The 24,386-nt window shown below is 54.9% G+C and overlaps 1 protein-coding gene across 1 annotated transcript in view; it reads right to left on the reverse strand.

Annotated features, from left to right (window-relative positions):
• CCDC33 (coiled-coil domain containing 33) overlaps positions 1–23,009 on the reverse strand; it is a 113,181-nt gene extending 90,172 nt beyond the window's left edge. The window contains exons 1-2 of the mRNA XM_037833446.1: positions 22,700–23,009; positions 21,524–21,870 (exon numbers count right to left, since the gene is read on the reverse strand). Of these exons, the coding sequence (XP_037689374.1) occupies positions 21,524–21,870; positions 22,700–23,009 (657 nt within the window). The remainder of the gene's footprint in view (positions 1–21,523; positions 21,871–22,699) is intronic.
• Between the last annotated feature and the right edge of the window lie 1,377 nt (positions 23,010–24,386).

Below are 24,386 nucleotides of genomic sequence, written 5' to 3' on the forward strand. Positions count from 1 at the left end.
CCCACTGGCAGGGGCTCAACAGCTCAAGAGCTGTGGATTCATGGCTCAAAGAAGCATCAGGATGAGAGCTGCTGAGAGGAGACAGAGGCCACCACCGCTGGGGCAGTCAGGGAAGGCTCCTGGCAAGAGGAGGCCTTGAAAAACTGTGAGACTTGGCATGAATGGAGCCGGGAAGACAAGCCAGAAAGCAGAATACTGTGAGTGGGGGAAGGGAGGGTGCTTTCTGGGGCCCAGAGGAGGCTCAGACTTTGGCATCAGTGGGGAGTCAGGGAAGGTGGCCAAGCTGGGGAGGTGGGAGGCAGAGGCATGTTTGTGGGGTTGCATAAATCCTGTGGAGTGTGGAGGCGTGTGGAGGTAGGCCTCTGTGGATGGGGTCTCCTGGCCCTCCCCTCTGCACTGGTTGGCTGACTTTCTACCCTCAGCATCTCAGGTGGACAAAGTTGACCCAGCTTAACCCTTGCTAGCCCCCCCTCCCCTCCTGCTGATTAATAAGTACCAGCTGATGTGAGGGGCCATGGAGAGGGTCAGTGGACCTCCTCAGGTTGGAAATGGAGCTCTGAGGGGGCCTCTGGGAGACTGGCCCTTTTATCTGGTAAGCTCAGCTTGTTTGACCCTACATTCCAGGGCAGCCTCTGGTGGGGGGTGGGGGTGGAGGCCCTGGAGACCATGGAGAACTAAGTCCTATTATACAGAGGGAAGGACCATGGCCCAGAGAGGAGTCAGGCTGCGTCCTGGATGGGCTTTGGCCCTGGTGGTAGCAGCAGCAGGCTGGGTCCCTGAGAACTCCTGAGGAGCACTGGGTGTCAGGAGACCTGGGTTGAAAGTGACTTTGCCTCTCACCCCATGTGACCCCAAGCCAGTCACGCTCTGAGGGTCGGTTTCCCAAGGAGACAATGAGGGGTTGGACCAGCCAACCTGGAACTGGCCCTGCTTCCTGTGTGAGGGCTCAGGTTCCCACATACCCCTGCCTCCCTACCCGGTACACCACCCTCCCGGCATGGAAGACTCTGGGCAGGGATCGGAGGGAAGGACTGAGTGCTTGAGCGTCGGTTCAGCCCGGAGGACTTTTGTGGGTTAGTTACTTCATTCAGTTCTCAGGATGATGCTGTGGGGTGACCACGAAGGAGCCCCATGCTACTCCAGATGCCCCCTCAACAGCTCCCCTTGGAGGCTTGCTGGACATCTCCACGTTAACAAGCCAAAGCCTGCCTCCATGACGCCCCCTACCCGCCCATCTCTTCAAGCTGCTCTTCTACTGTCTGCCCCAACTCAAGGGCAACTCTATTCTTCAAGCTATTCAAGCTCAAACCTTGGAGTCCTTGACCCATCTGTCTGTCTCCCTCTCACACCCACATCCAGCCACTTGGCATATCCAGTCGGCACTCCGTTCAAACCAGATCCTCACCGTCTCCACTTCAACCACCTCGTCCAAGACATCTGGATTTCTGCACTGGCTCCCTGATTGTGTTCCCTGCTTCCTTTCTTGCCCTCCCTCCCCCTCACCCCTACAGCAGCCAGGGTGACCCTCCTGTGCTCAGAGTCCTGCAGTGCCCCCCGCCCCCCAACCTCCGCTTCACTCGGAGCCTTACAGGGCCTGTTTGCTCTGCACCATCTGCCGGGGAGCTGACCTCATCTTGTCCCTCCCCCTGGCTCACTCTGCTCCAGGCACTCTGACCTCCTGGCTGTTTCTCAAAACACACCAAGCTCTCTCCGGCCTCTGAGCTTTTGCGCTTGCTGCTCGCTCAGCCCTGCTCCCTCACTTCCTGCAGGTTTCTGCTCTCTGACTCTATCAGAAAGGCCTTCCTGGCGGAGGGTGTTGTCCTTGCCTTTCAGGAGGACTGGTTAGGAGGTGAGAAAGTCCCCCCAGCCAGCCCCACAAGGAGGCCCCTCCCCTTCCTCAGACTGAGGAGACACCCCCCCAGACCCCGACAGGCTTGTCACCATCTGCAGAGGTGTTAATGAGAGCTATCCCTCCCCCTTCCCCTGTTTCCTTGCCAGGCAGGGGAGGGGGTGGGAGAGGCCGGTACTCAGAGGGAGCTCTAGTCGGTGTGGGGAGGGAGGGGGGACAGCCCAGGGACCACTTCCTCCCTTGTGGGTTGGATTGCTTTCTTTCCAAGGTTCCACTCCCACCACAACCAAGTCCACCCCCCAGCAGGTATGGTCCCTTGGTTTAGGGGTACAGGAACAAGACTAGCAGTGTGGGGCAAAGGGGTCTCGATTTTAGCCCAGCTCTGCCTCCAACTCCTTGTCCTATGCTCTCTGAGCTTCAAATTCCCACCTGGCCAAGGGGAATATCTGAAATGATTTGTGATTCAGTCTTCCGGGTAACTGGCGTGTCTGAGGTTCCCACAGTGAGGCCGGGAGAGGTGACTAATGTCCCTCCCACCCCCAGATTCCCAGGAGCCGCCTAGGATGGCAGTCCAGGCCCCTTGTTGCTATGAGGGCACAGGGCCTGTCATGTGCTCCCTAGGGCCACGGAAGTGAGGTCCCAAGAGCACACATCTGCCCAAGGACTCTCACTGACCCTTGGCAGCCCCAGAGCCAAACCAGGCACTTCGCAGCTCAGGCTCAGGAATTATGCCCCTTTCTCCACCTCCTCTTGTCTCCCCACCCCACCCACCCCCAGGGACAGTCTTCCGGGAAATAAAGCTTACAGGGGGTTTGGTGAGAATTGCTCATGCTTCACTTCTGGGCAGGGGGCCAGCTGCCAGGCTGGTGCCTCCTGGTGAGGCCGGCAGGCATGTGCCCACTAGGCAGGCTGGGCCCGGGGCCAGGGAGGCTGGGGCCAAGTGTGAGGCCCAGACTGGGGGCAGGGCTGGGGTCCAGGCCCTGCAACCTTTCTGCCTTTCCTTCCCTCCTTCCCACATCTGAAAGGTAATCTGCAGGCTTCCCTCAGAGATGTTTCCTGCATCAGGACCAGTGGCTCCCTCCCCAGCTCCCAACTCCCCCCACTGGAGGAATTTGTCAGGGGATAGAAGATGCACGTGCTGGGGGGTGAACTGTGGGTGATGGTGAAGACCCCTCCCCATGTCTCTACCATAAATCCATCTGTGGGGGTGTAACGAGCCCTGGGAGAGAATTCGTTTTTGCTGCTGCAGGCCTCTAGCAGGAGCAGCGCTGGATGCTTACATCCGCTTTTCAGGTTTATTCTCGGTTAACCTGCCCGACACCACTAGGGTGCAGAAATCAGTAGTCCAGCTTTTCAGGCTAGGGTTTGGCAGGTGTACCTGCCTGGAGCCACACAGCTGGTGGATGGCAGGGCCAGAGGTCAGTACTGAGGCCTCCTAGAATCCAAAGCACAGCAGTCTCCACTACTCCACCAGGACCGGGCCCATGGGTGGGCTCAGAAGATGCTAATTCCAGTGTCTTAACTGTCCAGGCTGGCTGCCTTGCCCTCAGTAAGCCATATTACCAGCAGATGTCTGGGAGTAACTGACTGTCTATTACTCGGGCATTTTTGGATTGGGAGGATTGGGGGAGGTGGGGGAGGATAGGACCAGCAGTGGAGGGGTTAATGGCCCATTAGACTCAGCTCCCAGGGTCAGGGGCTTGAATTGGTTCCGATGGGGATGGAAGGAGATGGATTCCTCCATCCCCTAGATCCTCATCCCTCACCACCCCTCTGCCCCCAGCAATCTGGAAGGCCACGAGAGGCGAAGAAGCCCAGTTCCACTCTCCGGAAGAGCCCCGTGTCTGAAAGCCACCCAGCTGGAGAGGCTCTGCCAGGGGCCAGAGGAAGGGGTGCTAGGCTGGGAGGCAGGGGGGCCTGGCTGCCCTGAGCGGTCATTTAGGCAGGTTGTTAGACTCCAGTGGGCTTAGTTTCCAGCCGTATCGCAAGGGTTAAAAATGGTCCTTCACATTCTGTCCAATTCCAGCAGCTAAACCTGCCTGAGAGTTATGATATTCACAGTTGGGAGGGAGACTCTCACCTGTGCCCTTTGGTTTCCACACAATGTGGCCTTCCTATGGCCTGTTCCAAAAGAGGACACAGGCTCAGAGAAATTACCCTCCCCTGCCTCAAAGCACACAGCTTAGTTAGCTGCAGCCGGAACTAGAACCCGGAACTAGAACCCGGATCTGACTCTACATTCTTGCCCTCTCTACCCCTATGGTTCTTTGGATGTGGGGAGGCCTCTGAGCCACCATGAAGGCCCACCCGGGCCCATTGATAGTAGCCCTTTCAATTCTGATTAAAGATGAGCCCTCAGTTTTTCTGTCTCTAAATTGGGGAGATTCATGTCTTCTCTGTCTCTCTCTCTGGAGTGGAGGGGGAAGCTGGGAGGCTCCAGCAAATCCAAAGGCTCCTGCCTCCTACAGCCAGGGTGGGTCTGTTCATGGGCCCCAAACCAAGGATGATGGAAAGAGTCTTCAAAATGGGGTCCAAACCAGCAGAATAATGAGGCAAGACACAGGGCAGCAGCCTGGGAACCTCCTGGGAGATTTTGGAGAGTGATGATGAGCCATCTCAGCGGCTCTGAGGGCCCATGCACCCCCAGGAACAGGAGGGCACAAGCCCCTCTCCAGGCTGTGTGTGGGTGCTATGGCCCAGGCCAAGCTGTGTTTCTCTCTGGGTCACAGGGACCTAGGCCCAGGGCAGGAGCAACGAGGTAAAGGTAGTTAGTCAACAAGCATCTGTGAGCACACCTCATTTCAGATCCCAGGTGGTCTGAGAGGATAGGACATCTAAACTGCAAGAGCCACAGAGACCACCTCACCCCCCTTTCACAGCTGCAAAAACTGAGCCCCAGAGAAGGGAAGATTCTGTTATGAATTAAGAGCAAACAAAAATAAGGGACTTTGAAGGAGAAATGAGTTCATGCAGGTGCATGGCCCATGCCCCCAGGCCTCACCTTTTTCTTTTTCCGTCCCATCCTCTTGGAGGCACGAGGGTTTGGCCTTGTTTAACAGTCTTGGGTACCAGCACCTGGGACTGGTAGGTGATCAGGCATTGGTCCTGCCCAGACTGCTGGTCCAGGCCCCATGGGGTCTGTGGGCGTGGTGGACAGTGCAGAGCATCAGTGTGGTCTCAGTGGTGCCATTCACTGGCTCTGGGAGATGGACGGGGAGGGGGCAAGGAAGGACAGGTGGAGTGGGGCCTGGATCTTCCTCAGCAGCCAGAGGGTCTGTGGGTGCAGATGCCGAGGGGGGTCTGGGCCATGGCTGGCTGGGCAGGGGTCGGCAGCCAGGCAATTGACTCCAGGCACTCCCAAGGTGAAGGCAGGGTTGGCCCTGTGTCTGCCCAGACCTGGAAAAGCAGTCCACTGGGTCACCTGGGCAACACTGTGTGATGTCACAGGGCAGGAAGAAGTCACGCCCATCCCTGTCCAGTGGAGCGGGGTGGGATCAGAAATCCATCACCCAACTCCTGCATCCTGCCTGCTCTCTGGCACCTGGTCCTCAGCCTCCCTGCTCTTGGAACCCCAGAAGGCCCATCAGCTGTGATTCCCCAACCACCCTGTGGTTCCTGCTCACACTGCAGGAAAAGAGGAGACCCAGGCGTTGCCCTCAACTTGGTGGGAAAACAGCTATTTCTGTAAAAGAATCTGCAGTCAACCTGACTTTTTAGGTGCCTGTAGTTTTCATTTGTTTAAAATAGTAATAAACACAAAAGCCAAGAGAATGGTTTCCTCTTGGGGTGGGAAAATGGGGTAGAGAATGGGGAAAGAACACATAAATAGATATGTTATTGATAATATTCTGTTTCTTAGATTGGTGGGTCAGTTGTTGGGTGTTGATCATTGTGCTGTTTTGAATCTATTATGTATCCCAGCGAAGCCATGTTCTTTGAATGCAATCTTGTGGGGGCAGACCTATTGTAGGTGGGATCTTTCAATTAGGTTGTTTCCATGGAGATGTGACCCATGGAGATGTGGGTGGGACCTTTGATTAGATTATTTCTATGGAGATGTGACCCCGTCCATTCAGGGGGTTTCTTGATTAGTTTACTGGAGTCCTTAAGAGAGTTCAGAGCTGACACAGATTCAGACACTTGGAGATGCAGACAGAAAGACATTTGGAGATGCTGAGCTAAGAGATGAAGCCCCGAGTTCGCCTTGGAGTAGCTAAGTGAGAACCCACAGATGTTTAAGGAGAAAGCCACGGGAATCAGAAAATGAAAGCAACACAACCTGGGAGCAAAGGACCAGCAGATGCCAGTCATGTGCCTTCCCAGCTGACAAGAGGTGTTCCAGGCACCACCAGCCTTTCTTCAGAGAAGCTGAGAGAGACATTTTGTAGAGAAGCTAAGATATGTAATCCAGAGTTTGTTCCCAGGAGATGCAAGCAAGGATCCTCAGGGGCTGAGACAGAAGCCCGGAGACATTTTGGAGAAAGCCACTGAAACCAGAAGCTAAACCTGGGAGAGAATATTTAACAGAGCCAACCATGTGCCTTCCCATGTGACAGAGGAGCCTTGGATGCCATAGGACTTTTGTCAGAGAAAGTATCTACCTCTTGATGCGTTAATTTGGACATTTTCATGGCCTTAGAACTGTGAATTTTCAACCTAATAAATCCCCATTGAAAAAGTCAATGCATTTCTGGTATATTGCATTTTCACAGCTATAGCAAACTGGAACAATATTATTGAAAATAAATTATTAAAAAATTTTAAAAGGCTATGTATGGGTCAATGATGGTACCGGGTTATGCAGCAAAGATTATGGTTGATCCAATTCTGAGCTACACAAAAAATTATTATAAAGACAATAGTTATTTGTATATGCCAGGCATAGTTCTAAGTGCTTTTATGTGCAGCAAGATGGCAGAATAAGGAGTGAGTGGCTCTTGACCTGAGATGGGGGCTGCCCCATGAGAAGGTGAGGTTTGGACTTGGCCTTAAATGTTGGTCAGGAATCCTGGGATAGAATTTGGAGGTATTGGGGAGACCCTGTAGTCTGCTTGCCTCATTATTCTGCCAGCTGTTTTTGACCCCATGTTGAGGGCACTTTCCATCTTCCTTGGTTTGGGGTCCATGAACACCCCCACCCTGGCAGCAGGAAGCAGGACATGATGGCTTTGCTTGGGCCTCCCAACTTCTCCCTCCACCACCTCCACTCCAGAGAGGGAGGCGGGGAGAATATGGTTCTCCCCAGTGTAGAAACAGAAAAATTGGGGCCTCCCCTTTGATTAGAATTGAAAGGGCCAACTGACGTCACTTAGACGGTTGGAGATGGAAGCCAGGGGACTTGCCCCCAGTTTTCTGCCCATCAGGCTGCCAAGGGTGGTACTCCTGGGGGTGTGGGGCCATGACCCTTCCTCAGCAAAGGATGGGCTCATCCAGAGCCCTCCTGGACTAACACTGTCACAACACGGAGCATGTGCTGGGAGGGACTCAGCCGGTGGTTCCCAGTCTTCCTCGAGTACCTCTGCCCGCCCCTCCCTGATCTGCTTCGTCCAGGAGACTGGGGCAGCAGGTTCAATGGGTGGGCAGCCAGTGCTGACCCTGTGCCTACAGGGGACTTCTACGTCCCCATTCAGGAGCCCGCAGCAGGGTGGGAGAGGCTAGCAAAGTGCCTAGGGAGCAAGCTTTAAGGAGGCGCTTACTTGCAGGGCTGTACGAACACTCCCAGGCAGGGCATTTCTCCTTGAAGTTCATGCTCTGCCCACCTGGCTCTCCTCACTGTAGTCCCAGCTCTGCCCTGCATCTCCTCCCTCAGTCCCTCCCTCCTCCAGCCACCCTTCCTAGGGCTGCCCCTGGGCACAAGCCTCTCGCCTAGCTGCCCTGAGCTTTCTGTAGGTGCAGCCCCCAGCCCTGTGTCCTTCCTGTCTCAGAGGAAGATAATGCAATTGGATGCTGGCTCCAGGCCAGCTGGTTCCTGAGCACTTGCTAGCCCTGCACACTCAGCAGCCACGGGAAGGAGGGTCCTTCCAGCATCTCCTGGAGCCAAGGACCCCAGGGACCTGCTCCTGGGCCCACCCTGAACTTCCACCCAGAACTACTTCCTCTCCTCCCACCCTCAGTGAGAGGGCCTTCAACCTGGGGGCTAGATACAAGATGCCTACAAGCTATTTCACCTTTGTATTTGCCCTTCCTCAGGAGAGGGCCCCAGATAGAGCACCTCTGCCGCCTCCCCCGCCTAGGGAAATGAGCCTCCTCTGCTCCCCAAATGTCCAGTGGGCAGCCCCAAGCTTTGATGACTCACGGTGAGTCCAGTGTGAGGGGAAGCAGGTAATGATTAATCTCACAGCAATATGTTACCCTGCTCCCCCAAGGCTGAGACCACATGGTGCAGTGCAGAAAGAGGAGAAAGTGCTTGGAGCGGCATCATTGTGGGGTTCAGGGGTTAAATACCGCCATTAGGCAGCCCACAGCTCTGGGAGGGGCTACCCGCTGTCTGGGGCCCCACTCTTGGGGAAGGAGCAGTCCCCTAAGCCTGGCTTCCTCCCCTGGCTTGGCACTGGGCTGACTGGGTAGCACGAAGGGGCAGGGCAGGCATAGGTGGCTCGTGGCCAACCATGCTCCCTCTTGCCACGTCCTGGGGCCCAGCTTCTGGGGAGGCAGCCCTTGGGGTCTAGGTTGGCCCTAACTAACCATGCAGCAAGTTCCAGAGAAGGCTCCCAAAATTGGCCTCCCCATTTGGCATCACTCCATTTCTTTTGAGCAGCTGAACTGGGCTTTTGGGGAGGAGATGGGATGGATGAAGTGGGAAACTTAATCAAGTGTGATTTTTGTAGTAAATGGCAGCTCATAGCTGTGTGATCTTGGGCAGGATACCAACCCTCTCTGAGCTTTAGTTCCCTTCCTCCAGGGTTGCCATGAGGACTGAAGGAGAAAAAGCAGATAAAGCACTTTGCGGTGTGTCTGACATAAGTGCTCCATCAATGCTTGCTCTTTTCTCTGCTGAACAACCTTGGACTTGGCTGGGTTTGCCCAGCAGAAATAGGCCAGAGAAGAAAACAAATGTCTTCAGAGCAAAGCCTGGACATTTCCAGCCAGTACTAGAGCCTTCACACCTCACCCCAGATGTTCCATACGCTTTCTCCTTCTTTCCCTAGACTGCTCTGTTCCTGGTGACCAAGTGTCCACCATTGCCCATTTCTCACCCTCTGCAGTTTCTAGACCAAACTTCAGTCAGTCTTCTCTCCTTCCTATAGGCCCCTGAACTCCGCTTGTCCCCCAAAGCCTGAGCAAGTACAAAAAGTGAAACTTTGGCCCCTTTATCAGCTTCTCCCGGGAAATCAGCTGACCACAGGGATTCTGTTTTTCAGTCAGACTCCACTGGTCGTTTCCCCACCTTGCCCAGCTGCCCCTTAAATCGTTCTGCTTATCTCTGCTTACTGCTCCTTAGCTGTTTCTGTTTGAGACTTGCAGATTTCAGAACATTCTCCCTATTGCAGATGTCTTTCTTCTGATTAAAGCCTCTCCCTATCTTAAGTCTGATTTGTTTTTATCCTGCGCTGGTTTACATCAGGCCCGTTCCCCCCACCACAGCTTTCCCCAGGCAACCCCTCCCCAGGAATGCCCTCTCCTCTCCTACCCAAATCCAGTCTATCCTCAGGATGCAATTGAAGACTCTTTACCCAAGAAGCCATCCTTAACTCCCTCCATCCCCTGCTCTGAAAGTGATGGCCTTCTTTGTCTTTCATAATACCTGAGTTTGTCCTGCTTTGTGACAGCTCTTACACTGAGTTTACTCCCAGTATTAATAAACATGAGACAGAGGTGTGGAGCCTGGGCTAGTCTCTACTCCTTCCTCAATTTTTATTTTGACAGCCATCAACTGAGGCATTTGCCTTAGAGGGTCTCTGGGCTTCCTATGCCACTGTCTCCCCCTCCACCCAGTGGTGTACACAGTGGGCGCGCACTTGTTGGTTGAAGGATAGAAGATTCCGATTACAGTGGTGGACCTACCACTGCCTGGCAGGACCCTCGGGGCAGCTGTGATCTCACACCAGCTATGAGGCTCAGCCTCAGAAGTTTCTGCAGAGAGATCGGGTGGGGACGCTGGCTCTGCCTTGTGTTTCAATTGTGCCTCCCACTGGGCCCCCTAGAGTTCACACCCTACCCTCCAGGCACTGGGCTGGGTGTGAGCTTATGTCACTGAAGCCAGAGCTCTCTGTTGGTCCCATCCTCCAGCCTGTCCTCCTTCCTGCTCTCCCTGTCTTTGGGGAAGATGGGGCAGTTTGCTCTATCTGTAGGGGACTCAGTTCTTACTGCACCAAGGACAGGGCAGATTGGTGAACAGATGAGCCTCAGTCCCCTCTAAGAAAATCTGGAACGCACAGTCTGAGTCACCTCTCTACTCTCACCTGAAGCACTGGGTATCTCTCATTTGTTCCCAGATCCATCCTCCCTCTTCTCCATCCTGCTCTGTGACCCAGGAGGCTGACTGAAGGGACTACATCAGTGGGTTGTAGCTAGATTTGGCTTATGGGAGGTACCGGTAGGGATCTAAACAGCTCCCTTCCAGCTGGTACTCCGGGGTTGGCAGCATCACTCTACCAGAGGCCACCACCCCCTATAGCTCACTCTCTAGGTTCTGGCCATTGTTCCCTCTTCTTGCCCCTCAGGCCTAGGGGTAGTGAAGGCTCTTCCTGGTTACTAAGCCCCAGGATACTACACTATCCTTCTTGTTTTTCCTAAACCCCACCCCCTATCTGAGGCAATTAGTCCCTTTATTCAACTCCTCTCCAATCATGGAAATTGAATGCCTTCTTTTTCCTGCTGGACCCTAATGATGCACCTGCCATATGAGCCAGAAAGGCAGATGGCCCCTCTCTGGGAGCCTGAGATCTCACCAGACATCACCACCATCACCGCCACCACCATCACCACCATCACCACCACCACCATCACCACCGTCACCACCATCACCACCGTCACCACCATCACCACCATCTCCACCACCAGCATCACCACCAGGCCCTTCATCCCCCACTAATATTTAGTGAGCACTTGTTATGTGCCAAGAGTTTTACTGCATCATCTCATTTAATCTTCACATTCACTGCTCTCAGGCATTATTGTTACCCCGACTTTTAGATGAGGGAACAGATATTCTGGAAATGAAGGAATTTTCCCAAGGTCATGCAGCTTCAAAACAGCCAAGTTGGAATTTGAATCCAGATCTCATGGCTCCAACAACACCTGTGATCATAACCACTGAGCCACCCTGCCTTTCCCTCTCATTTCCAAGAAAGAAATCACATCTCACCTTCCCTCACTCCCCAAACTGGGGCAACATGAAAGAGGTCAAGTCCAGAGACCAAAAGTACCCCGGCCTTTTGAATGAGTCCAGACAGATGTCTCTGTGATAGTGCAGCTCTCTGACACCGATGTCCAGGAGGAGTGACATGGTACTTCCTGGAGGCTTAGCTGGGCCAGGCCCCTGTAAGCAAGAGGTGTCTGGAGGATCCACTTCTATCCAGCATAGATGGACGGCAGGGTTATTTGACTGCAGAGACCTGGCAGGGTCACAACACCCCTGGGCTGTGGCTGGGAGTACTGGCTGTAGCTTGCTCCTAGTTCCAGCTAAGCCTTTTGGATGCAGGCTGCTGCTTCAGGGCCCGATGGGGGACTGGGCCAGAGTGGGATCCTGGGGGCTCTGGGGGGCTGAACTTCTGACCTTCCCCTGGTCCTCTTCCTGGGCAGAGATGACCCAGTAACAGCCCTGGCTGCCTTGTGCCTCCCCAGACCACACTTGAGGGTCCTGACCCTGTCTCAATGCACATTATTCTTGTAAGCTCTGGCTCCCCAGGACTGACCAGCTTGGCCTCATAGGCAAAAAGGTGGCTTGGAATCAGATGGGGCGGGCTCTAACCGCAGCGAGCATTTGGGCAAGTCACTTGCCCCTCGGAGCCTCAGTCCCTCCTCTGTAAAGCAGAGGGGATTGTCCTGCCTTGCAGGGTTGTGGCGAGGTTAAGCTGAGAGCACAGAGGCTTGCACATGGACGGTGGTCCCAGAATGAGGTCTCCTCCACATGTATGCCATTTTATGCCAATGTGCAGCACTCAGGCCCCAGTTTTGACAACAGGGGGAGGGGAGGCTTATAAGGGTGGTTAATGGGGAGGTGTTCTTGTTGTTGGCAAATGCAACTTCCTTCTGCGTAGCAGGCATGCTTATCGATCGCTGATGGCCGTATTGAAGGATTCCTCCCAGGGAAAGATTTCCTCTCAGTCTCGTTTGGGGCAGCCTGGGCCCAATCGTCATGTCATGAATCATTTTGCTAAAGATGCAACATGGCTTTGGGTGTTTTTCTTTTGAAAAATCAATAACTTGTTAACGAGGGTCTGAGTAAAGGGGTACATGGTGAAGGCTGTCAGCCGTTCCCTTCCATCAGGATGAGGCAGAAGTAGGACCCTGCCGAGGAGGGGTGGGGTGTCCACTCAGAAGGCGGAGAGGGCTGGGGAGGGCAGGGGGCTCTACCTCCCAGCAAATCTCTGCCCCCTCACCCCAACCCTAACTAACAACCCACAAATGTGACCAAGTCCCTCTGCTGCTTCAATAAGCCCTTCATAAGGCCCCATTGCTCCCAGGAGATTCCAAATCTCTCAGGAGAACCCCCCACCCCTATCTCCCAGCCCAGCTGCAGGTTTCATGGTCCCTCGGCCCCAACCCCTCTGGCCCTATCCCAGCCTCTCACCACGCACTGTAACCACACTGCAGGTCTCCCAGTCCCCTGAATGGGCTCCGCAGCCTCTGGCTTCACATGTGCCACTCCCTCTGCATGTGCCGTCACTCTCCCCCGAGCCAGCCTGAATAACACACGGTGCTTTTTCAAGTGACCACCTCCAGCAAATCTTCCCTGAAACCTTTCCCCAACCCCTTCCCCAGGGGGGTTCAGGCCCAAAGCCCCTGGGCCTCCCCTTGTCCTCCCCATGACCCACTCTTGACCCCTGAGTGTCAGGGGACCCACTGTGTCCCCTGAGGGCAGAGACTGTGCCTAAGTCCCCTTGTCCCAGGGCCCAGCTTGTTGCCTCGCCCAGAGTCAGTGCTGGATGGGTACCTGTTGAATGAGTGATGACATTGATGTCAAGTGCCTTCTCCTCCCTGCCAGACAACCCCACTTTGGCCTGGGGCAGTGATGCCTGCTCCCCAAACAACCCTCCTGGCTCCAGAGTCCAAGCCCTCAGGATCATCTCCTCCTGGATAGCTGGTGTGGGGGAATGACAGCTAACATTTAATGAGCACTTATTATGTGCCAGGCACTATTCGAAGTGGTTTACCTATGTTAACTCAGTCCTCACAACAATGTAAGTAATCCCCATTTTACAGATGAGAAAACCGAAGGCCAGAGAAAGGTTAATAACCTGCCCAACGTCCCATAGCCAGGAGCAGGAAAGCCAAGCCTTACTCTCAGTCTCTCTGGCTGCAGAGGTGGTAATCTACAGCACTCTCCCTTAGTGAGGTGCTTGTGGGGACTCTGAGGGTGGAGAGATAGCCCTGAGCACCCCCACTCACTGGACAGGGCCTTAGGGCCAGCTCTGCAACTGGGATGAGCCGGCAGGTGTGAGAGCTCCAGTTACAGGAAACTGCTTATTCAGGCCAAGTCCTCTCCAATCCCTTGACTCCCTCTGTCTCTTGGATTCCTGGCTCAGCGCCCCTCACCCCTGCACCCGTCTCTACCAGTGAGCAGAGCCTCGGGCCCTAATCTCATTTGAGGCCATGAAATCACATTTGCAGAGAATTAATGCAGTGAGGAGCTGGCCCTGCCCAGCCCGGCTCCTGGAGGAGAGGAGCCTGGGAAAGCAATCGTGCAGGGAGGCGCCTTCCGGAAACACCCGCCTGCCGCTGGAAAGCAATTATGCTTTAAGAGGAAGATTAAAATATTATCTACACCGCAGCCCCATGCCCACCCTTGGGCTCTGTCCCTGATGCATCCCGACAGCAATTCTAGGGCAGGGGTGAAGCGTGAGGGGGCACTCCCAGGTGTGTCCCCCATGGCTCCTAATAAGGAGCTCCTTATCTGTCCTCATGCTTATACCCTCTACCTCCCCCACAACCCCCACACCCTTATCCTCACTCCCCCCACCCCCCACCCCTGCCCCGAGTTTCCAAGTTCCCAAAAACAAGCCATGCTCTCTTAAGCCTCTGGGTCTTCGCCCAAGCTGCTCCCTTTGCCTGTGCCCTCTCATCTGTCTGGAAGTTTGCATTCATCTGGCATAATGACAGTAGCCAATGCTTTGTGAGCATTTATACTCCACTCTGACCTCAGGGCTCTGCAGACCAGTCCAGGGTAGGGCCAGGGCGGGAGGACTGGGTGCCGTCAGCCTTCCTTCCTTGCTGTCCTCCCCAATTTGCTGTTAGGGTTTTATTAAAGATCCGTTTCACTTGGGGTTTTAATCTCACCTCATCCATCACACATGCCATGTCCCCAAGCCTCGTTCTATCTTGTAGAGGCTTCATTGGGGGGTTTGTACAGAGATGAGGCAGGAGAGTCACAGGGAAGTGTGGGGCTGTGTGTGGGAGGGTGTGTGCACCCCACACGTGCTCAAGGATCTGCCTATGTCCCTCTCTTGGAGACTGAGGTGGGGTGTCAAGGTATCTCTGCATGTTGAGGATGTGTGGGTCTGTGCGTACCTACAAATGTGTTCACATGTGTGTCCTTGTGTGTCTGAGCATCTGTGAGGGTAGCTTGGTTCAGGAGGGTCTATTGGGGGCACATCCCCCTTCCCGGGGGTAAGGGAGGGAGAAAAGAGGGGGACCACCCTAGAAGGCCAGGATAACTGGCTTCTCCTTTCACAGTGAGGGTTATTTCTGGAGACAAAAAGTCCACCACACACCCCTCCCTTGGAGCTGGTCATGTGCCCACTGGGGCTGAGGCTGGACCCCTCCCTTCTGGTTCCTCACCACCCTCTGGCCTACCAGGGAGGCTGGCTGGGGGGACATCAGAGAGGGCATCCAATTCCTCTCCATCTCCCCCTCCCACCACCCTCAGCCTCCAGGAGGTGTGAGTCAGCATCAGCTACCCCTAGGCTGGGGGTGGGGGATAGGGGGACAGGGGGAAAGGGGGAGAGAGGCCAAGGCTGGGGAGGGGCAGCAGAGCCATCTGGTGTGTTCAGATCCAACAATCTGCTAATGGAGACTCTTCCCAAACTGGCATCCAGGCTGGGCTCCCACTCCACAACCTGGACCAGGGCCGGACCCAGAAGGGCCTCCCCAGGGAGGCAGGCTGGGCCGGAAGTAGCATCCCTCTGGGCTAGGTGCAGAAACTGAGGTCCGGACACAACTCCCCCAACCCAGTGCACAACCCAGATCATCAAAGTACAGCGAGCATGTATCAAGCACTTCTTGTGGGGCAGAACTAACTACTCACCAGCTCATTTATTCCTCCCAGCAATCGAGGACCAAGGAATGGCTCTCCCATTTTACAGATGTGGAAATGGAGGCTGAGGGAGGTTAAGTAACCTGCACAAGGTCACATAGCTACTAAATAAAAGCCAGGACTTGATCTGAACCCCCAATGCCCCTGCTCCTTATCCTAAGCTGCCCAACTCCCAAGTCTCTCCCCTTCTCTACCCTTCTGAGCTCCAGGCCTGGACTCTGATATGACTCCAAATGCGTATGCAGAAGACTCGAGATCAGACAGGGTGGGAATTGAGGAATGGAGCTGGGCAAGGACACAGCAGCTATGGGACTCCCAACTTAGGCATCTTCAGGTCTCATCCACTATGCCCAGGGACCTTGGGGGTCTCCTTCAGAGAGCCCTGTGTGCAGAAAGTGAACCAGAGGAGGGGGGGAAGAGATACAGAGGGTGGCCTGCGGGATAATTGTGGTGCATTTAGCCGATGGCCTCTTGCTTCCTGAGGGGCCCAGAAGTGCCCCCACCTCCTGCCCTCCCCGGGGCCAGGCCCCCCCACCTCTCCCGGCAGCCTCAGCTCTCCACCAGAGTGACTGGGGTCTGCGCCCCTCCCTACAGTGAGTGACACTGCTCTCTGCTCTCTGCTTTCCAGTATGCCTTGACAATGTCTTTGTTCTGTGGAAAGAAAAGAAAATCGAGCTACAAAGGGAAACCTCAGGTAGCTTTTAACGGGGCTCAGCTGCCTGGGGCACAGTGTGTTTAAGCTGGAGGCAGTTGTCACAGGAGCAGAGGGGGAGCCTGCTCCTCGCCCCCACCCCCATGATGGCTCTCCATGCTTGCGTTTACTCAAGGAAAAGCCTCTTTCAAATAGTGATGAAGGGGAAAATCAATGAAAATTGATAGAGAGATGTAAAGCAGCTGACTGCCGTGTGTGTGTGTGTGTGTGTGTGTGTGTGTGTGTGTGTGTGTGTGTGTGTGTGTGTGTGTGTGTGTGTGTGTGTGTGTGTGTGTGTGTGTGTGTGTGTGTGTGTGTGTGTGTGTGTGTGTGTGTGTGTGTGTGTGTGTGTGTGTGTGTGTGTGTGTGTGTGTGTGTGTGTGTGTGTGTGTGTGTGTGTGTGTGTGTGTGTGTGTGTGTGTGTGTGTGTGTGTGTGTGTAGGTGGTGGAGGTGGGCACAGCATTAGCAAAAGTGTGCTTTCAAGACCAAGGCTGGCCTGCTCCGGGGCCTGGGGCCGGCAGGGTGGAGGCTCTGTCTGCGTCAGTCCCCGTCAGTCCCCGCACGTGCCCTTGGAGGGGCTCTGGCGGCTGGGGGAGGGGCAGCAGCCAAGGCTCGAGTCTGGAGTTAAGAGAGAGATTAATATATTCAATCCGCTCTGGGTAATTGAGGGAACAATTGGAGTGTTTTTCTAAAGCACATAAAACTGCCTCGTTTGCAAGGACAAGCTGACCTGCCCTGTGTGCTCCGTCCCTGATGGAGCACAGACTCGCACCTCTGCCGGGAAGGCAGGAGGACGGTCCTCCACTGGGGTCCTTGGTGCAGAGGAACTGGGGTGTCAGCCTGGGAGGGGTCTGGCAGCCCTGATCTAACCTGTTATTTTTCTACCTCCTACTGCCTGATTTGGAGCATCCCAAGCATTGTCCTTCCAGAGCTTCTGTTTTCCAGCCTGTGAAATGGGGCCAGGGGCAGAGCCCTATGCCGGGAGAGTGGGAGGGAGAGGCAGAAGGGGGGCCAACGGCGTCCTGGCCGGGTGTGGAGGAGCTCCGGCAGAGAGGTGCTCAGCTCCCCCATCTCCCTTGGAGATTAAACGGGTATTAAAGTTAATGAAATCCACATTGTATGCCTCTCCCTGCTTGAACCGTTCAGTCTCCAGGGCAATAGAAATAGTGCATGTAATAGCGAGCTATAAAAGGCGTAATGAATTTAAAGGCAGAGCAGGGAGGAGAGGGAGTGAGGACCTGCAGTGCTCACCTGGAGGCAGAATGACGCCTGCGGCTGGGAGAGAGAGGGCAAGCCTGGGGCTCCAGCCAGGATTGGGTCTGAGATGGACAGATCAGGGGCCGGAGGGCTGCTGGGGTGGGCTGGGGGTGGTGGTGGTGAAGGAAACAGGGAGGAAGAGCCTGTGGGCCTAGGGATCCAACCAGGATTGGGACTAGAGACAGAGAATGGGCTGGGGTGAGGAGAGGGAAGGAGAAAGTGAAAAGGAGAGAGAGAGAGAGAGAGAGAGAGAGAGAGAGAGAGAGAGAGAGAGAGAGAGAGAGAGAGAGAATAAAGGGAGAGAGACAGGTTTAGGGACAGAGGGCAGGGAGGGGACGCTGGGAGTGCCTCTGAGAGCTCGGTGTCCACTGCGCCGTTCCCCTCCACTTCTCCTTAAATGAAAGCTCCCAGCCTGCTGGTGCCAAGTCCACCATCAGAAGCCGCAGGCTTAGAGCCAGGTGCCCGCCATTTGATGATAGCTTTATTAGCTTTTTCTTCTCCTTTTTTCCCCTCTAGGGCAAGGGGGAAAAAAAGGTGTTTTAAATAGAAGGGAGGGAATAAAAAAATGCATAAAACCTTAAAAGCAGCATCATTTAAAAGGCTCCTGGGGAACTGAATCATTTCCGTGAAACAAAACTGTGATTGTTTGGAAGAGGTAAAAGCTGGGGGAGAGAGTGGGGGAGGGAGCCTGCTCCCTTCCTCCTCTCCCACCTGGATCTGGCGAGCTCAGAGCTGTGTGGGTGGGAGCCCAGGGCCTCTAGGGAAGGACCCCCGCCCCCACCCCACCCCTCCCAGGCTCCCAGAGCTCCAGGGCAAGAAATTCGTCAATTCGTGTTTGAGGAAATTTCCTTACTGGGAATTTCCAGCCCAAAGTTTCCCTCTTTAAACAGCTCTGCCTGTGGGAGAATGTCCTTCGATCTCAGGGATCTCTTGGACAGGGGAGCGAGGTGTTGGGATGGAAGTGGTCCCGAGGCCCTGCAGCTCTGGGTCCCTCCCTCCAGAGGCCTTATTTGCTGTGAAAAGAGTTCAGCAGGAGTCACCTGGATGGCCCTGCTGCTTCTCTGACCCTCCGAGACCTACTCTACCCAGCATTGGACAGACCACCTCCTTCCTGAGATATACTCTCTTACCCTGGGGAAGGAGGTGCTTCTGGGTGGCCGAGCCATATCGCCTCAAACCTGCCAAGAGACGACAGGAGGCTGCCCGAGGGGGTGGAGAGGCTGGTGGAGCTCTGCCTAGAGAAGCTGCCACAGCTGGGCCCGGGGAAGGGCACGTGGAGGTGGCTCCCTCCCATGCAGGGTCTAGGACCGCCTGCAGCCCCTGCTGGCACGGTCCCCATTCACGGGTCAGAGGGCCCAGGAGGTGATCTCCATTCTGGAGTACGTGACTGTACATGCTGGAAATGCTACACTCCCTGCCCCTCCACACACGCACAGAGAAGGAAACTGAGGCATAGAGAAGGGAGGTTCAGATATGCGCCGTCCACGATAATTTTAGCTCAGGGGAATTGGTTGTTCCAGCTGGGTCTCCACGAGTCGATGTGCTCACTGGAGTGGCCATTCAGGGCTGTGTGACCTGTGGACCTGGGCTAAGAGGCAAAACCAGTCACTGAAGCCAAAACCAGTCACCAGTGCCCTGAAGGCTGAGACCTGGCCCTGCTCACACCTGCCCCCCACTCATTTCTGATGATCACATTCCTAATCCTCCCCCCTCCACTCCGCTCCCGCTCCCACCACACCCCAGTTCTGGCTGAAGAAATGACACACACCATGCAAATTGGAGAATAACTTGTGAGCCTGCAATAAAGTTCAAAATGAATAGACTGAACTGTTGAGATGCCTGATGCAGACAGGACTGAGGATAGTTCGAAAGTTCGAAAAAGATGAGATGGGCGCAGGGTAGCTTTCCTGGAGGAGGCAGCCTGGAGCCTGACATTTGTATCAGGAGCCCAGAAATCCATTCCTGGCTTTTCTCTGTTTATTGGTGAAGTTGGGCTGCACCCCAAGAATGGAAGTCTCTCCCCACCTCCTCATCTTTGCTGATAGCTCTTGTTTGTTCCCAACACACCTCCGCTCCACCCCCCACTCCTACTCCCTTTCTTCTCTTCGGCTAAGCACCAAAAGAGCTGGCTAAAGTCCTTCCCTCCTGGGAACAAAGAGGGGTGGGGAGGATGGTTTTGTGGGTACCCGTGGTTCCAGGCCACATCCACTTCCCAAGAGAACCAGCTCGCTGGCTCAATGGAGAGCTTGCTGAGAGCCAGGTCCTGCTGCTGTCCCCCCAGCTGTGTCTTTGAGCATCTGAGTCTTAGCGCCGGAAAGGTGCCTGCATTCTGCAGGCTGGATGATTGTGCCTGTGCTGAAAGGAACAGTCCCTCTATTTTCCGAAGGACCCCTCTCCATTGGCTGTTCCCCACAGGCTTCCTGGCTCCATTGTCAGGGTTGTGATTGCTGACCCCCCCAGGAGGGAAGCGATTTTCCTCTCCCTTGAAAGCCATTTTCTTGTCTTGGTAGAAGCAGAAATCTGACACTTTAAGAGGGTGCATGGCAGGGAGATGATGGCTTTAAATAACAGAAATTAGAGCTGCCTATGTTGCAGCCATGTCACCAGTCCCCCTTCCCCGCACCCCTCCCTCACATGCATTTACAGCTGTAGCCTGGAAAGCCTTGTCCTCCTGGCCCCTGCTAGGGGGTGGCCAGGACATGCTGGGATATGGAGAGGAGAGGGCTGCCTCTCCAGGAGCTCGGTGCCTCCTGCAGGCCCAGTCCTGTGAGAAACTGTAGGACGGAGAGGCCAGGGGCAAAAGAAGGGGCCCAGGCCCTGAGCTCGGAGTTTGCAGCCTGAGGGAAGAGAATCTCACATAGGAACCGGGTATCACTCCCCTGATTTTAGAAGCTCACCACTGTATCCTCAGCACTTGGCACAGAACTGGATACAGAACAGGTAGTCAAAGAGCCTTTGCTGGTTGACCAATGAATGAATGAACAGTGGCCAAAGTGGTCCATGTAACAGGCAGAGGGACCTGGACAAGAGAAACCAGTCCTGGGGTCTTGGTCCGTCTGTCCAGTTCTCCTGGCACACACTGCCAGGTCCATTTGTCTAAGCCACAGTTTGATCATGTCTTTCTCTCGTGCAAGCCTGCTCTGTGGCTCCTCATTGCCTACTGAATTGAATATCCACCCCCACCGTTCTGCCACCACCAAACCCTCAATCCCCTCATTTTCTCATCATCACAGCCAGCTGCAGCCCACCACCCCAATGCTGGCTGCCAGGGAGAAGTGCCCTGCTGGAGAGCCAGGCACCGATGCAAACTTTGGTTCTAACCTCAGCTCATCCTCCAGCTGCTAGTCAAACCTTTTGCTTCTCCTTAGCCAGCTTCTTCTGGTACCTCCTCCTGGGATGTCCTTCCCAAGCCCCAGAACTTCCACCCCTAATCTCACCCACCCAGTGTGGGATCTGACAGAGTCAGCATTTAACAAATGTTGAATGAATGAATGTATGAATGAATGCATGAGTACTTCATCTCAAATGCCACCTTCTCTGAGAAGCCTTTCCTAGGCTCCAAACTCCGACATGCACACTTCCTACCAGAGCCATCCTTGCAGCGCTGGCCTTGCAAGGCCACAAATGATGCCCAAAGTGTACCCGCTGTTCCAAGCCAGGTGGCAGCTGAGCTCAGAGACTGACCAGGTTTTGGATTCCATGCCCAGAGACCCCAGGAAATGTTGGCATCAGGAAATGTTCATCCTTGAACCTCAATTTTTCTAAATGTGAAATGGGCTGTGCTGGCTGAGGCTACCAGGCACTGCCTCATTGAAGAAGATCGCCATGTTGGGCGGCCCTCCCTCAGCAGGCACAAGGAAGAGACCCCCTCACCTGGGCCTGAGGCTGCCAACATCCTGGCTTGGGGCTGAGCCCCTCCTGGCTGTGGTGGGAGCTGGATGGGCTTGAGGGTGCGCACACAAAGGAGACTTCTGTCTCGTGGTCACTTGGGGCCTCCAGTGAAACCTGGTGAGAACAGGTGAGATTGAGGTTGGGGACTGAAGGGTCTCAAGGAATGCTTTCCCACCGAGGGGAGAAAAGACCACAAAAACAAAACCCCAGGCTGTGTCCCTGCTCTGTGTGGCCTTCCTCTATTTGTCTCCATCCTCAGACTGCGCGGTCCCCAGAACAGAAAGAGGTGGCCTTGCGGAATTCTGCCGCCCTGCTCGGTGAGGGACTGGGGGCAGCTGGGTTTATTGTAGAGGTTGGGTCTTGGGCCCGGGGGCAGGGAGGTGTCAGAACCTGAGCTGGGACCCAGGGGGAACACACCTGAGGTCTGAGGAGCTGGGGCTCTGGGTGTGGTGACGCGGGCTGCAGCTGGCTGCCCCTCCAAGGGCTATTTGAGGCAGGCGCCCGGTGTGCATGGAAGGCCACGCTGTAGGCCAGGCCCCCGCAGTGGCGGGCCGTGCTGTCCACGCTGGCCCGGAGCAGGGCCAGGCTGCCGCGGTAGCGGTACAGGTCCTCGTCCTCCCGCGCCGCCAGGTTCGTGCGGGGCTGGTCTGGGCGCGGGTAGATGGGGAAGGTGGCCTCACCCACCCGCTCGGCTGAGGCCCCGTCCATCCTCAGGGCCTCCACCCGCAGCTGCGCATCGTGCTGCCCGTCGTTCTTGCAGAACCCTGGGTGGGGGGAAAGGGAGCTCAGAGATGGGTTCTGGAGTCTCCCTGCTTCCCCAAGGGATGAAAAGCTCAGGCAGAGCTTTTTTTGGGATACCTGGGCTGTTCGGCTTCTTAGTGAAAGCCAAGCAAGCTTGACGAATAAACCCATGGGGGTGCCGTGAATCCCTCTCAGGCTGCCCCCCACCCACGGCCTCCTCCCTTTCCTGATGCCCAAGTCCATGGGCAGGGGTCACCAGGAGCTCCTACCTTGTGAGATGGTTCAGGGTCTGCCCACCACCCTGAGAGTTCAGCCTGCCCCTGACTTCTGGCCTGGAACTTGGTTTCCCCATGCCCTCATGCCCTGCCTCCTCCAGGAAGCCTGCCTGGGTGATGGATCTGTGGCTCCTTCTAGGTCGCTTAACTGTTACCTGCTTGGGGGTCCTGCTCCTCTGCCCACCCCCTCCACCCACAGCCCAGTGGTGCTCAGAGCTGGACACTCAGGGGGCTGGTTCTAATATCACTCATTGTGATATCTACTGCCAAGACTGGCCCCAAACCTGCTGTGTGCTCAGCTCTTTTAAATTCACAAAACCACCTCCCATCTGTCCTTTCTTTCTTCCTCCCCCAACCCCGTGTGACCAGCATCAGTGTCCCCATGTCAGGGGCTCACAAAGGACCAACATTTGCCCAAGGTCACCCAGGCAGAGCCAGGCCTGGAACTCAGCCCTCGGGATTCCAGCTAGGGCTCTGTCCCTATCCTTCCCAGCTCCCCTGAGGCTTCCTGGGGTTCAGACAGGAGCTGGGGCTGGAGTTTCAGGCTCCCCACCCCACATGCCCCTGCACTTCCTACCTTTGGGCAAAGTGAAGACAAACTTGTTCCTGGTGAGGGTGAGGCTCTGGCCAGGATCCTGCTGCTCAATGACATCAGTGACAGCAGAACAGGCAGGGAGGGGGTCCCCATCGTTCACCCGCAACTGCACCCCCAGCCCGGAGCCAGCCTGCAGGGGGTTCTCAGCTGACAGCCGCAGGGTGTATCTGCCCGCCTCATTAAACCCCACACTCAAGATCTCGAACTCCAGGTCCAGAGTCTTCTCCTCGGCCTTCAGCCTCTGTGTCAGCGAGGATGCAGGGACCCAGGGTTCGGGGCCCCAGAAGGCCATGGCCACTGTCCGGGACTGACCCCGGGGCTGAGCACTGCCTCCTTCCTGCCCACAGTCCCTCTGGAAAGCTTACACACTGGGTGCTCCAGCTGCACCCACCCCTCTCTGTTTGTTTGAGGAGACACCTGGTAACAATCCAGGAAGCTGGCTTGTCCGGGAGAACAAAGGCAGCCCTTGATCCCTCCCTTTCAGCATCTGTTCACTCAACAAATGTTTATTGAGCACCTACTATGTGCCAGGGATTCTTCCAGGCCTTTGGGATACAGCAGTGGACAAAACAAGATTCCTGCCTTTGTGAAACTTAATGTCTAGTGCGGGATGTGGGAAAAAAATTAAAAATGTAAATATGGAGAATAAGTAAATTACAAAGTGTGCTAGATGATAAATTCTATGAAAAAAAATAGAACAGAGTCAGGGTTGAAGATTGCTAGGGTGAGAGCACATGGCCATGGGGTATTTAGGACTTCCCATTCCTGGGAGAGCCTGAATCTAAATGCCTATTCAAGAGTTCTCAACTTGGGTGTAGGGGGTTCTCAAGGGAAAATGGACAGTGTCTCTTCCCTGGGAGCATACCCTTGGCACCTGCTTCTGGAACTAGTTTACCTTCTTAAACAAGACTCACAATGTGGGGCACAGATTCACTTTACAAGGAGCCTAGAGCCTCTCACATAGGAGTTGTCAGGGTGGGATCCATCCTCCCTGATCCTGGATTTTGCTGATGCCCAACGGGGAAGGGGAGTTCCTGGTGCATACCTCAGTAAGAACCATCTCTACCATCACCACTATTACCACCATCTCCACCACCACCCTCGCCACCATTGCCACTGTCACCATCACCACCACTATCATTGTCTACACCACAGCCAACACCACCACTGCCATTGTCTACACCACAGCCAACACCACCACTGCCATTGTCTATACCACAACCACCACCAATGCCATTGTCTACACCACAGCCAACACCACCACTGCCATTGTCTATACCACAGCCAACACCACAACTGCCATTGTCTACACCACAGCCAACAGCACCACTGCCATTGTCTATTCTGCAGCCAACACCACAACTGCCATTGTCTACACCACAACCACCACCACTGCCATTGTCTACACCACAGCCAACACTACCACTGCCATTGTCTACACCACAATCGTCATGACCACCATCACCACCACTGCAATCTCCTCCATTATCCCCATCACCACTGCCACCATCAATACCTCCATCACCATCATCATTGTTATTACCATAGTTATCCACTATTATCATCATCCTTGACAATATGCTTCATGGAGTAACTTCTGGGGACTGGGCACTTTACATGGCTCTGAGGTAGATATCATTATCCCCATTTTACAGTTGAGGAATCTGGG

The sequence above is a fragment of the Choloepus didactylus genome, chromosome 4 (genome assembly GCF_015220235.1).
Source record: "Choloepus didactylus isolate mChoDid1 chromosome 4, mChoDid1.pri, whole genome shotgun sequence".
Classification (NCBI taxonomy): Eukaryota; Metazoa; Chordata; class Mammalia; order Pilosa; family Megalonychidae; genus Choloepus; species Choloepus didactylus.